A 13,985-nucleotide genomic window follows, 5' to 3' on the forward strand; every position below is an offset into this window, starting at 1 on the left:
GTCGAAATTTAACCTTGGCAATGTGACAAGTTTGGGGTCGTTCAAAATAGCACTTATGTTTGCTCTGAAATATCAGGTTTTCGAGATGAGTGTTGGTTATACTATGTAACAGGCCACAAAAAAATTTGCTTTCATAGCTATTTGGTTCTCGATTAAGCTGTATATTTTTGGTTGAAACAGGAAATTGTGGTACCTAAGTTTAGAGGAAAAGGTGAATATTTTCGCAAATTGCGGCAAATTCCCGACATCTGGTTTTTGCCAGAGATTTAGTGAATGTGATGGAATTTCATTAACCCAGGCTACAGGCACGAATGGATAGCAAGCTCGATATTCTCTGACCATCCTCGTTTGAAACTAGACCACTCCAGCTTGCGATCGCAAGTACTCATGATTTCATTTACAGTTCGTCTTGATAATATGGCCGATGAAAGATGCTTTTTAAGATCCTGTAATTCGCCGCCGTTTGTATCCCAACCGAGGAACAACAATCGCTCACCCAAAGTGATTGACACCTCGTAAATGATAACAAAGAATTATGGCGTAAATGTTTCAAAGCCAGATCCCTTGTCATGAGAGTTTGTTTAGCAATTAAACAGCAGGTCTAACACCTAACAATTTTGATGTTTGCGCAGAAAACACCCCCTTTGTGAGCGATGCGCCAAATGGAAACCAAAGGGACTTCCTTGCATATCTAGCCATCTATAGCTAATGACCTTCTCTCGAGGTTTAGCCGGGTCATAACTATCCGATGATGTGAAATTTTAACAGCTTTCCCATCACCTAAAGAACAGATTGCATTTTATAGCTCTTAAAGATTTCACGCGCAAGAACAACAACATTCACCAGAGGATCAAATTATGGCAATTTACACAGCGCGATTTGTGGTGTCCCTAGGGCATTCTTAACAGGATAAAGAAAGAGTGATCATGCTTGACCTGCACGCAGATCTATTCCTTCGTTGATTCTTCGCATCCGGAAGATTTTATGCTACAACTTGAGGCCACAAAAACAAGCGCAAGTTTTGCGTCGTCCTAATTCCCCGGCAATCTCCTTCAGAATTCCACTCGAAGGTTTCTCCACGCAGGTGACAGTTATTGTTTTCGTAATGACTGTGATGACTGACAGCGGGGCATAATTCGAGAGGAAGGCCAAAGATACTGGAAATTCCATCTTTAGACAAGCGCGCCATAAGCGCGCATCATCTTAAGATTCTTTAAACCTACGTTACACAATTCGCGTCTAATCGTGTTCTCTCTCTCCGCGCGCTGTGAATTCCGCCCAGCCGCACCGCAACGGTCTCCGGGCTGTAACTTAATTAACCGGTTAGCAACCGGATTGGTTGTTAAATGGACCTATCCGGGCTGCTCTCTCCTAAGGCGAACGCATTCTCGATTGCACATTTGATAGACGCTTCACAGCTCCCCAGATTCATGAGCATCGGCGACCGACAGACAATGTTCAACTGGGATTCGTTCAGACTAACCAAAGATATGGAAGGTGAGTGGATATTTCAGCACCTCGCGCGCGCACAACTGATATAGTAACACCTTTAACTTGCTGCTTGTTGTTTATATTTATCACAGAGAGGCTACGAAATGCGGGCACGGGGAAGAAGGTTAATACATCGTCTGAAAATTCACCTACAGACACCACGAGGTCAGCTTATGATTTACAAAGGAGTAGTGAACGATTCTCGACTTCGTCTTCTCCACCAGCCAGCCCGCTGACTTGCACTCAGTTGATGAATGTAAAAGTGGACATTGAGATGAAGAATTTGTGGGACGATTTCTACTCACTTGGTACTGAAATGATTGTAACGAAAGCTGGAAGGTTAGTTAGTGATTCATTATGATAATCGTTATTGACAAATTCAAATTTCCCTTTTTCTGGGAAATTAGGTTTATCCGACAACGTGCAATTACATGTATACTTGCCCTAAAAGTGAAGTTAAGCCTAGTATAAAAATATAACAAACTGAGTGCGCATTTCAAAGAAATGTATCCTGAAGTCGCTCAGGTTAAGTATTATTATGAAATCGCATTTTTCACACCTTCTTGAAACATATTAATCATTAGATGTGGCAAAATGCAAATGCTTGTTACTTCACGAAACCCTTGTCGAGCCCAAAATGAAGAAATTTAGCGCGTATGTTTTTAATAAATACATGCTGCAATCAGCTAAACACAGTTTTCATATTAATTGGAGGTTACAAAGGCCGAAGGTAAATTGTTCGAAAATTGTGCGTAAATTGTCACCGTTATCTCAAGCTCGATAACGTTAGAGGAAGTTGCTGATTACTGGAGGGCTCCCTGGTGAATCGAAAAAATAACATTGCTTTGCAGTCGTTTATTTTCAGTGATGAGAAAGTCTGTTTATGCCATTAGCCGGAAAAAATGTTTTTGATTTCATAATCAGCGCTATCACAACAAGGAACCATTATGAGGGAGTGTTGTGTTTGTTTTCTCTGCGAACAAAAGAAGTGAGCAAATTTAACGCGTGTGGCCAAGCGCATGTGGAAAGCGCAATTGATTTCTTACAAATTTTTCTCTATTTGTAAATAAAAATAAAAACCGAGGAGAAAAATCTATTAACTTGAGAGGGACAGGAAGTTGCCTGAATGCTAAGCTAATTAAAAGTTGTAAGATTACACGAATAACTGAGGATAGCAGTTGAGCTGATAGTGAAGAAAGGTGCCCAGTATTAAATTAAGAGATTTCTCTTTCGACATTGTTTACATGCGTCTGACTACTTTCCTTCACAATTTCATAGTTATTGTTGATTCTCCTTCTTAAAAATCAAATTTAAATGCAAACAATGGTCGATACCTGTTTGTGGACTTTGTAGATTTGCCTCGGGCAAGTGACCATTGGAATTTATGTGGGACAGTTCCGTTTGACAAATTAGTCAAACCATTTTGCCGACGCATCAAACGGTGCGCGAACAACCATGTCTATCACAATGTCACAGTGAGATTTATCACGTTCTTTCGCGGCAATTTTTATATCTTTTGACAATTTTCCATCAGTTATTGGTGATTTGCAGTTGTGGTCAACCACGGAAATGAAATCGGGCGGTCGGGCGTTTTCTTGTTTTCATACAAGAGGATAATTGCTTTGTGAGGGGAGTGTATTTTCTTGGCTGAGGTTCAGTTGTTCTCCAAATAAACATGCCACTCTTTTCTAGTTAGCATGTTGTCTGTGGCCATTCAATCGGATATTTGTTTATAGAAGTTGCTTTCAAGTTAAGCCACTGAAGAGTAGGCTATAAATTCGATTCTTCTTGCTTTGAAATGTAAAAGAATTCAGTGGACTCGATCACCCCATACTTTTATCGGCTACCTAGAAGTATAACTTACCGAGAAAATTGACTGTTTTCACTTCCATATTGTCCACTAAGATCAAGCAACCACGTGCACTCAGAACACTTAGCTTGTTCGAAAAAAACAAACGGTGTAAAATAGTCTTAAATACTCATTAACGAGTGATTCAGTTTCACCTCTTCAGTAGAGGTAAAGTTAGTGCGATTACTCCTGTATATTAATCGCTTATAGTGTCCCTTTTCAACGCCCAAGCTCAAACGAGGTGAATCGAAAACATCAATCATAGAATATCCAAACTGACCTAAAGGAAAGTAACGCTCTCAAGCTTTCATTTGAATAGTCGCACTTATTATTGGCTGCCCAAATCAAATGTTTTAAAAACGAGATGAAAATTCGCAAAACACTGAATTATTCAGGAAATATAGCAAAATAAACACCACCACGGGAAAACACAAGGGAAGTACTGCTCAACGGTCTTCACACTTTCACAGTGATCATACTTCAGGGTTCATCTACAAACTCAAACGTTTAGAACCACCTGTTTAGAACGAAACAAAAAAAAAGTATCATAGAAAAGTACTGCTTAGTAGCTTTCATTTGAATGGTCACACTTTAGGGTTTCATCATCAAACACAAATGTTAGAGTCACCTTTTAGAGCATAATAAAGAGCACCACAGGAAGGCACTGCCCAGTAGCTTTCATTTGAATGGTCACACTTTAGGATTTCATCTAGAAACTCAAACGTTAGAGCCACCTTTTAGAGCATAATAAAGAGTACCAAGGGAAAATACTGCTCAGTGGCTTTCGTTTAAATGGTCACACTTTGAGGATTTCATCCGAAGACCATATGTTGGGCTCTAAAATGATTTCAGTCATTGCTATGGTTGAATGCACGCTGGACATGGGGCACGACATGCAGTTTCAAACGCAGTTTCTTAAATTGCCATTTCTCTACTACTGAAGTAGATAAAGTCTTCAAGCCATGTTGCAGCGCTGGTTTTATTCCCGCGGTTTTAAGTTATGTTGTACAAAGCTGTCCTAGCTTTTCCAGTTGGTCAAATACGTGGGAAGTGAAGGGAAATTACTCGTGACTGACAGAGGGAAAAGAGAGGACTAGACGCACGCAATCATTTGTCCTCCCACAGCTGCTTTCCTGTGCTGTTTACAATCTGAGCGCTTGGAATTGACTAAGGGTGGTCGGGATGAATTTAAAGTTTGTGAAGGAAAGTCTTCGATAGAACTACCTTGTGCGGCAGAAGAAACCGCAGCGTCATAGGACAGTATTTCTCTTGAATCATTTGAGTGGGCCACACTTGGGGGTTTCTAAAACAGACTCTAGAACCACCCTATACAGCATAAAAACAGAATCACAGGAAAGTGCTGCTCGATAGCTTGAAAGGTCACACTTTAGGATTTCAACCAAAGACTCAAAAGCTGAAAACCCGTTTAACAGTATAACAAACAGCTTCTTAGCTTTCATTTGAACGTGGGTAATACCTTTAGGATGCGATTCAAAGTGAGCGCAAGAGGTACTACCTTAGTTATCACAACAAAGTACTGCGCAGCTTTTATTCACGAACGTAATTAAGAAACTGGCAGAACAAGAAAGCCTTAGCTGTGAAGGTTTCAATGACTGTCGGCGAAAGAAAAGGGTGCCAAACATTAGTTTGAACTTTTGACTGGTACAGATAGTTAATACAACTGGTGTAAAATACGTGTGCACGGGTAAGCAAGTGTTGAACGTAAAAGCAATCGTTCACACAGAAAAAGCAAGCATGAGACCGATATTCACAAGCTGCGAAAATGGGCAAATTTTACAGGCGTTGCGTGTAAATATTGGTTTTGTCAACACGCACTTACACAATCGCACCTCCCAAGGCGACCACCATAAGTGTGGCTAGGTCTTTACGTACGTACCCTTTATACTTTGAGTCGCGAAATGTGTTTGCAACTTTGCGTCTATGTTGAAATTATTAAGCCCGTTTATTGACTTCTCCATGCATAAAAGGGCATTGACAAAGTTTAACTAAAAGATTGTGCGTTTGTCTTTTTTCTTTTAACGTGACTGACCCTTTCAAGCCGGAGTCAAAAGCTTCAAGATCAATAATTGAGGGCTTTTGAGCTCCTATGGTGTATAGGTGTTAATGTGCTCTGCGTAATCAGACAAGGTGGTTCTGACTTTTAAATGTACGATTCTGTCGATTAAAGTCGAAAGTGTTATCATTTAAACGGCTTTACTTGCAGATCTCTGTTGACTGAGTTCTTTAACGTGGTCGCTGTTTTTCTTTCCAGTAATATTGTGCAACTGAGGACAATTTAGAAAAAAAAAAAGATGGGTTAAATAAATAGTCCGTTGATTTCACCATGATGGGTGAATGACACTTTGAACTTTAAGTACATAACTGTATTTTTAACGAAAATCTTTAAACGGCTAAGAAACCCTTTGTCGGAACTACATTCGTCTTTGCATAAACGCATTTCTGCATGTTTTTGTTTTTCTTTGGTTAAAGCAAATAAACATAGCTAAGTAAAATTGGACAAAAGCAACGGTTATTTTTAACCGGTGCGATGTCTGAAGCAGCTAAATACAAAAGCAAACATGTACGACAGTTTCCGCTTTGACTTTTACAGATCTTGAATTTTCTCCGGCAATGCCAATTTCAAATCAAAACATAAAAAATAACTCCTACATCTTCCGCCCAAAAGATCTTAATCGCAACAATCAAGATGAATCATTTGTAAACTGCTACAGGGGGAAACATAAACCTTAATTAATGGGGGGAGTATCACGAGACTGATTTGATGTTATATCAAAAGCTCTAAAACATTTTTCTGATCAACAGAAACCTAAAGTTTATTGTCGATTATCACCCCAGTGTCCTAAGACTATCGATGAGTGTCTCTGGCCATAGATTGACTGGGTTAGAATGTAATCCAACTTGAAAAACGTTAGGTTAACTGTTTTCAAGATCTCGCGTTTTCGTTCCCAAAATGCACTGAGCAGGTCATGAGTTGTTCCTTCAAGAATTCAGTTGAATTCTTTTTCTTGATGTTCTAGAATTATTTTAGTTGTAACTAAGTGAAGGTGTTGTCGCACCATTTTCATCGCAAAAGGTCAAAATTCCCGTCATCCTTCTCCTTTAACTTCATCTAAGTAACTTCATACGGAGCCACTAAATAAGGGTCTGTTAACGTGGTATTTAATGGCGATAAAAAGGTGGTTAATTTACAGCACCTTATGAAAAACCTTTAACTGGCCCTTTTTAGTATAATTCAATGGAAGTACGGTAAATTGTCATAAATTATTTTATGACAGAAACCGAAAACATTATGTCCGTGTTTCGATGGAATTAGCAGAAACAGACATCGAACGTTTGGAGAAATACGAACAGCAATGCCAAGACTCGTCTTGTGAAAGCAGTTTCTCGTCTACTAGCACTTCAAACGCCTAACGCGCACTTGTGTTTTTATAACTCTGTGGAAACAAGGTGTGCTTACCATTTACGCAAACCACCCGGATGGAAATTTTCGGCATAAATACGAAACGATTTAGCTTGTCTTAACAGAAGATGGATAACATGCAAAATGTATGAACATCAGCTGTAAATCCCAGAAGGAGTAATAAAAATGCATCACTTTGACCAGAGGCCCATAATTTCAGAAGTACTCCAAATGGAATGATGCGTACCATTTGATTTTCCAACTGGAATTTCCGGGTTTTCTATGTAAATGGTAAGCACCCAAGGAAAATGTCTTCTATTTCTTTCAACCTCGTTCCCATGGTCCTTGGAACGAGGTTGCTATAAACTCGTCACTGCCTACAAAGCGTAAGGGACAATAAAACTAAGTAAAGCGAGTGACGCCAAACGAATTCCTTTCTCTTTTGTTGCCAGGCGCATGTTTCCTCCGTTCCAAGTGCGGTTACACGGACTAGACCCAGCATCCAAGTACATCCTTATGATGGACTTTGTACCCGTGGATGACAAACGTTACCGGTACGCGTTCCACAGTTCCAAGTGGCTGGTAGCAGGCAAAGCCGACTCCAGTGTACCTGGAAGAGTACACATTCACCCTGACTCACCCTGCACTGGACAGCAATGGATGAAACAAATCGTGTCTTTTGACAAACTTAAACTCACTAACAACCTGATGGACGACAACGGACATGTAAGTCGTAAATGTGAAGATTCCCTCGCATAATTAAATAAAATTAATTAAACAATTAAAGCAAGTTTTGATTGTTAACTTTGTAACTCAGTGAAATACGTCAATACTCCATGTTTTTCTTGATCCCTATGGAACCACCTACCGCATGTTTTTGCTTAATCTAAGTTTTACATGCATTCCACGTTCATTAGGGTGGAACAGAAGAGATTAGAACAGAAGAGAACAGAACAGAAGACAACAGTACAAAATCTTTCATTTATACCGGGTAGACCTTTGAGCATAGAATATCAGATTGGCTACTTAAACTCCGGATAATTACAGAGCCGCGAAAGGGCGAGGTAAATATCCAACACTGTCTTCAAACCTGACCCCCAGAATCCATATTCATACCCGTTTTCAGACTTTCAGACCAAAATGGTTAAAATCTACACCCCATTCCAGACCAACACGGCTAAGAATCATACCCTTTGGGGATGCACATACCTATATAGTTTAAACAGTGGAGTACCGCCCGGGGAGTTAACCACATCAGATTATAGCATTCATGACCCATGGTTTGATAAGTTCACATTGTAAGTTCAAACTTTTAGACCACGTACACTCTGGCTTCGTAATATCTTCCTTACGAAATTTATATGTATTGCTAATTAATCGTTATCACTGTCAGTTGGGTATTGCGATGCCAAGAGATTGTGATAAGCAACGGTTGCATTTGCCGTTATAAAGTCGTTATCACTCTTGGAGTCTAAAGTTTCAGTAAGTATTCAGATGTAGAAGGAATTCGCAAGGAGTGTTATTAAAAGTATCCTTCTTGGAGTCAAACGTTTCGGCGACGTTTTTCACTGTTTCCCTTCATTGTGGTGTTTTACTTACCTTTTCCCCCAAAGAAATTCTGAACAAAAAATGTTAGAACTTCAACGTGATGTCTAGCGCCCATTTGGAAAAAAACACGCAGTAATGGTGTTCAACAGGAAAATGCTCGATTTTTCGGAGATAAGAATGAGGTCTGTTATCGATCTCTTGATAACGATGGTGGTTAAGTTATGACGAAGATGACGATGATGATCATAATGATCATGATTGCGGTGATAATCAAGATATCTCTCCCATTGGAGTGCAAGTTACTGATGGTTCTGTTATCATTCAATCTCTCACTCTTGAAAATTATTTTAAAAAATTGTCAGAACGTTTTTTGGTTGGCGCCCTTTTGGAAGTAAGGTACGGTTTAACAGAAAGAAAAATGGATTCTTTGGATTACGAAATTGGGCTGACCTTGGAGTGCAGGGGACCACGCTAAGCGACGCAAGTGAATAGACCGTGGCACTTTTCTTTTCGGATCAACTTTTTTAACGAAAAAGGATGCTTGTACCGGACGCCACTCAGAATAACGAAACGCAATTAAAACTGCATCTCTTTACGGTGGCCAATTTAACTTTAGTAATCAGTTCTGTTGATAAACCATGATAAACCAAACATTTGTTTCTACTCTCCACCGGCGCAGCACCACAGGTTCTTTAGAAACTAACCCCCTTATCCATTTGTTAATACAACGGATAAACAGCTTGGCAGATATTTCGACTCTTTCTTTCGCGGCAAGAATCAAATGTTCAAAATTTTCAGTGTGCGGGAGCCACTCAAGCGCAAGCCACCGTGCCATACTGTCTTCTTGTCCTGTCCATTATAAAATTTTTCTAATTGAAAATATTGCAAAGTTGCTAGAGCCTTACTTATGCCACCAATTTTTGGAAAGAACACTACGTTATTTAACAGAAAATATTCTTTGGAAGATAAGAATCCTTTGTGATTCTTTATCGTTTGATAACGTTGATGATGATGATGATGATGATGATGATGATGATGATGATGATGATAGGGAGCTTAAGCAACGACGACGGCGACGACAACGACAACGCCACAAAACAATAGGTTTAATGAACAAAAACAATCGCTCTGCACGTGCGTTTTACATTTTGGTACATTTCTTCGCTGTCCTCTGCAAAACAACAACGTGAAATGACCAAATTCTACGTTTTTTGGAGAACGTGAGCACACGTCGGTGAATTTTTCATTTTCTTTCTTAACTTGAACGCCACTCCTATCAAGTTGATTCCTGGATAGTTCGCCGTTTCTGTAGAAGTTGGGCGAGTTGAAATAATCGCGAAGTAGCACAAATGAAATAAAGATATATTTTCAGGTGACGTTTTCGTTGCCGTTGCCGTTGCCGTCGTCGCTGCTTAAGCTCCCTGATGATGATGACGATGACGACGACAATGATGATGATGACCATGACGATGTTAATGACCGATTTTTTTTTCATCTTTTCTTTGCCTTTAGATTATACTCAACTCCATGCATAAGTACCAGCCTCGTTTTCATGTCGTACTGGACAATCAGGAGAAGAGCACGATGACCAGTGAGCTGGGAGCGAGTACTGAGCACGTGAAAACTTTTGTGTTTCCTGAAACGCAATTCATGGCTGTAACCGCTTATCAAAACCACATGGTACGTCCATTATAGGACGGTTTTCTGTTTTAACTCCCTTAATTAATAGCAAGAGACTGAATTAATTAAATTAATCTGTCTGTTTTTGTCATTTCCTAACCTCATTAGTCATTCCTGAAATGCTTTCTGGCGAGTTGTATCTGTCTGAATCTTTTGTGGTTGATAAATCCAATCAAAGTTTTTTTCCCTTTTCCCCTTTGAAGGTCAAACTTCGAGCCAATTAAAGCAATTTGACCGTAATATTTAAATCTGTGGATGGAATCTTAAAGTGTGACTATTCGAATGAAATTGAGCAGTTCTTTACTGTGGTAGTGTTTTAATATTGTGCTTTTCATGGTAGATCTAACACGTTCCCATGGAGCGCCTTTTTAACCTTGTTCTTTCTTTTGCAGATAACTCAATTGAAAATAGCAAGTAACCCATTCGCCAAAGGATTCCGGGACTGTGATCCAGATGACTGGTATGTATCGAGCTAAAAACCGACGTCTGAATGTCATAACAAATTATCCTCCTCATTTGTAGATATCGAGACGGTTTGTTACTGTTTTACGCTGCTAAAACCCAAACCAAGGCAATCTCATTTGGTTAATCATAAGAAACACAAAGCTATGATCCACGGAGGTGTCTATGGTTATGAAACCGGTCAAACCTGTTAGTTGCATGTTTTTCTTAGTGTTTGTAAGTGTTTTTGTTGGTGTTTAGCCTTGACTGGCCACAGGACGATAGAGGTTTTGACTTGTACCGCAGTAAATGACCAACAGACAAAACATTGTGTGTGAATATTGGACTCAAGCTTGAACATGATTGCAGCGCTTTCAACTCAAAATTCTGCACTTGTTATTGCCTTTAGCCAGCCTCTCAAGTAATTTTGATTGAACTAATCAGAACGCGAGAAAATATGCCGTGAACCAAGCGCCGGTAAATATGCACCCAATATCAAGCGCGGGAAAATAAGCAACGGGTTGCAAGCGCGGGAAAACGAGTAAACGCTGCCAAGCGGAGGAGACCCTGCAAACTGAGTGCTAAGCGCGGGAAAATCTGTAACGGGTTCCAAGCGCGAGAAAAAGCGGCAGCCAAGTCACGATTCATTTTCATTTCACTCTTGATTGGTTGAAAAGGAAAATGCAGCAATTTGACTACAAGCTTAATTGTCGTACTTGCATATTGCATGCGCGTTTTGAACTCAGCAAACGCAAAACCGAGACAATACATAGTTTCATTCAACATTCAACTTGTAAAATCTGTTCTAAATATAACTGGGCCGGTTTTGTATGACGAATAGTGCGGTGTGAAATCTGTCTGCAGTTGTTTTAGTGCAAGGCGGATAACCCATCTGATGACAGATGATCCTTCTCTAAACTTTAACCGGCTTAGACGGATTAAAGGTTATAAGAATATGCCGCCCTTTTGAAACAGAAATTTGGGTTTTGATGAATTCAGTTTTAGCACAATTAGTTTTTTTCTTTTTTAATATTTGTCCAAGATGTTTGGAATAATAATGTGTTGGGGGATGAGTGCTTGCCAGATATATAACAACTTCCGAAAAAATGTTATTTAATCTTGTCTCAGCAAAGTACGACACTGATTTTTTTTCGACTGTTTTGCGCTCGTTAACAACTTGACAAAGCACTACGTTTTACTCATGTTATAATTTTAATTATTTATTTTCATTAGCTGTTAAAAACACAGACTTTGCTTTGTTTTTGTCGAGCGATAGTGGTAACACAAAGTAAGGTCTTAGGTTCGACTCCTGATAGGAGCACTCGTTTTTTTTTTTTTCCGAGTATGCCTGTGTCACTCACTAAATAATACATCATTCTCATTTATTCACCAGGCTTAAAATATTCCATCACATTTATTCCATTGCGCATATGCCACACATGACATTCCAATCCTAGCAGTATGCAGGATGTTTGTCCCATGAACCTAGTTTAATGGCCTAAGCTCCAACAAGTCTCCTGTAACTCAGTGGTAGAGCATCCGAACTAGTTATCGGTAGGTCTTAGGTTCGACTCCTGATAGGAGCACTCGGTTTTTTTCCGAGTATGACTGTGTCACTTACCTAATGATACATCATTCTCACAAAGAAATATGCCACAATTGATTTCAGTAGCTTGATTCCTCAGCCCCTGTACAAAGCATTGCCGGCATGTCGACTTAACGATCGTCTTAACCATAATCAAACCTCTCGCTGTAAGCGAACGCTCCTACAAACACGTTAACTGTCGGCTTAGGAAAGGTTTCCAAAGGTAGTGTTGGTGGTGTGGTTATGTGGTGGTACCTCAAATTCCTGCTTAGCAGAGTCATTGGAGGAAAAAATGTAGTCGGTTTTATCGGTGGCTATAGTAACATGTTACCGAGTGTGTCTGCTTGGAAAAGGTGCCCACCTATGGAAGGTTAAGAATTTAGTGTAGTCCTTCTGTATTACTTTATCACCACTAAAACGGGGTTATTTTTCTTTATATTTAGCGTGGTAGAAGTAATAAAGCAAGTAGAACCAGGCCCCCTTATGCCGACTACAAAGCCTCGAATTCAGGCCGAGGTCTATACTCCTAAGTCTTGTAATTCTGATAGAGAAGGAGATGCGGTAACAGGTTTGTGTTTGTCTTTCTTCCTTTGCTGTAGAATTGTTAGAAAGAGAATAAATTGGACGAATACGGTAAATCTAAAACCAAAGTAATTGACAACCATATCCTGATTGGCTGAATCACACACACACATGCAACATAAGGTAAATCAAGAAGCAACCGATTACTCCAAGCTAGAGCAAACAGAATGTGCCGTCAAATCAAATTCTGACATTTGTAATTAGTTGAAAGACCTACATTTTCTCTATGAGTGGTAATTTTTCAAAATTTTTCAAAATTAGTTACAGAGATCAGCTAATGAGAAAGGAGATGACGTTCATTCGTTAAAAAGTTGAACCACGTTACATGATTCGAGAATTGTACAATTTCGATATTCTTTTTGCTGTTGTGAAACAATTAAAGCAGGAATGTGATGAGAATAAGAGAAATTATCACCCTTGAAAACAGCACCAAAAGAAGTAGGAAGCTGGGGTGCTTACCATTTACATGGAAAACCCGGAAATTCCAGCTGGAAGATCAAATGGTACGCATCATTCCATTTGGAGTACTTCTGAAATTAAGGGCCTCTGGTCAAAGTGATGCATTTTTATTACGCCTTCTGGGATTTACAGCTGATGTTTATACATTTTGCATGTTATCCATCTTCTGTCCAGGCAAGCTAAATCATTTCGTATTTATGCCGAAAATTTCCATCCGGGTGGTTTGCGTAAATGGTAAGCACTGTTTACATTGATGCTTAGAATTTTTTTCCTTCATTTTGTTTTTAGGACCTGTTGCCACAGCGACGACCCCTCTGGTACCCATGAGCCGTATGATCCCCTCTCTAACAGTCCCTTCCATAACTGTTCCCGCGTGCACTCCAATGATGAGTCCGACCATTACATCACCACTTCTTCATCCCCACCCTACCTCCCCCGGGGCAACAACAACAGTATACCGGGGCTTTGGTCCCTTACGCGATCATCGTAGCGTACCTTATCCAACGCCGTATTTAAGGTACAATTCAGTACCGCAAAATGAGGTACCTGGCTATCAATCTCCACCAGGGACGATATCAAGTCAATAATGAACGTTCAAATATGACCGCAATTTACCATACGAAATGGAATTATTCACCGTAGGTTTTCTAAGCTGAATTAATCCTACTAGTTGAGAGAACAAGTTCCGTTTGCGTCAAGAAAGTTTGGAGCCGAGAGAGTCAATATCAAAAACATGACATTTTTAAAATAATTCCCAAAGTTCATGTTGTACAATGTAGAGAAGCAGATATGACTACGGTAACTGAGTACTGCGCATGCACTATTGTTTGAAGGTTACGGAAGTGTTAAGGTTAAGTCAGATCAACCTCCAAAAATAAATGAATCTTCGAGAATTACAACAAAAGAGATCTCAGAAGAGAAATACTACA

General features: G+C 39.7%; 1 protein-coding gene and 1 long non-coding RNA gene across 2 annotated transcripts in view; both read left to right on the plus strand.

Moving 5' to 3' along the window:
- LOC146476548 (uncharacterized) overlaps positions 1 to 13,985 on the plus strand; it is a 96,227-nt gene that overhangs the window by 79,801 nt on the left and 2,441 nt on the right. The window lies entirely within an intron of this gene.
- On the plus strand, positions 919 to 13,980 carry LOC146476557 (T-box transcription factor TBX10-like). The gene is made up of 7 exons (XM_085114423.1): positions 919 to 1,497; positions 1,584 to 1,830; positions 7,214 to 7,487; positions 9,822 to 9,989; positions 10,382 to 10,449; positions 12,459 to 12,583; positions 13,345 to 13,980. The coding sequence occupies exons 1-7, from the start codon at positions 1,347 to 1,349 to the stop codon at positions 13,641 to 13,643; spliced, it is 1,332 nt and encodes a 443-aa protein (XP_084970549.1). The 5' UTR covers positions 919 to 1,346; the 3' UTR covers positions 13,644 to 13,980.

The sequence above is a fragment of the Pavona decussata genome, unplaced genomic scaffold (genome assembly GCF_977016875.1).
Source record: "Pavona decussata unplaced genomic scaffold, jaPavDecu1.1 SCAFFOLD_76, whole genome shotgun sequence".
NCBI classification, from domain to species: domain Eukaryota; kingdom Metazoa; phylum Cnidaria; class Anthozoa; order Scleractinia; family Agariciidae; genus Pavona; species Pavona decussata.

Coding starts and splice junctions, on each gene's coding strand:
- LOC146476557 (XM_085114423.1), top strand. CDS start 1,347: ATGGACCTATCCGGGCTGCTCTCTCCTAAGGCGAACGCATTCTCGATT. Junction 7,488..9,821: donor TGATGGACGACAACGGACAT/GTAAGTCGTAAA, acceptor CTTTGCCTTTAG/ATTATACTCAACTCCATGCA. Junction 9,990..10,381: donor CCGCTTATCAAAACCACATG/GTACGTCCATTA, acceptor TTTCTTTTGCAG/ATAACTCAATTGAAAATAGC.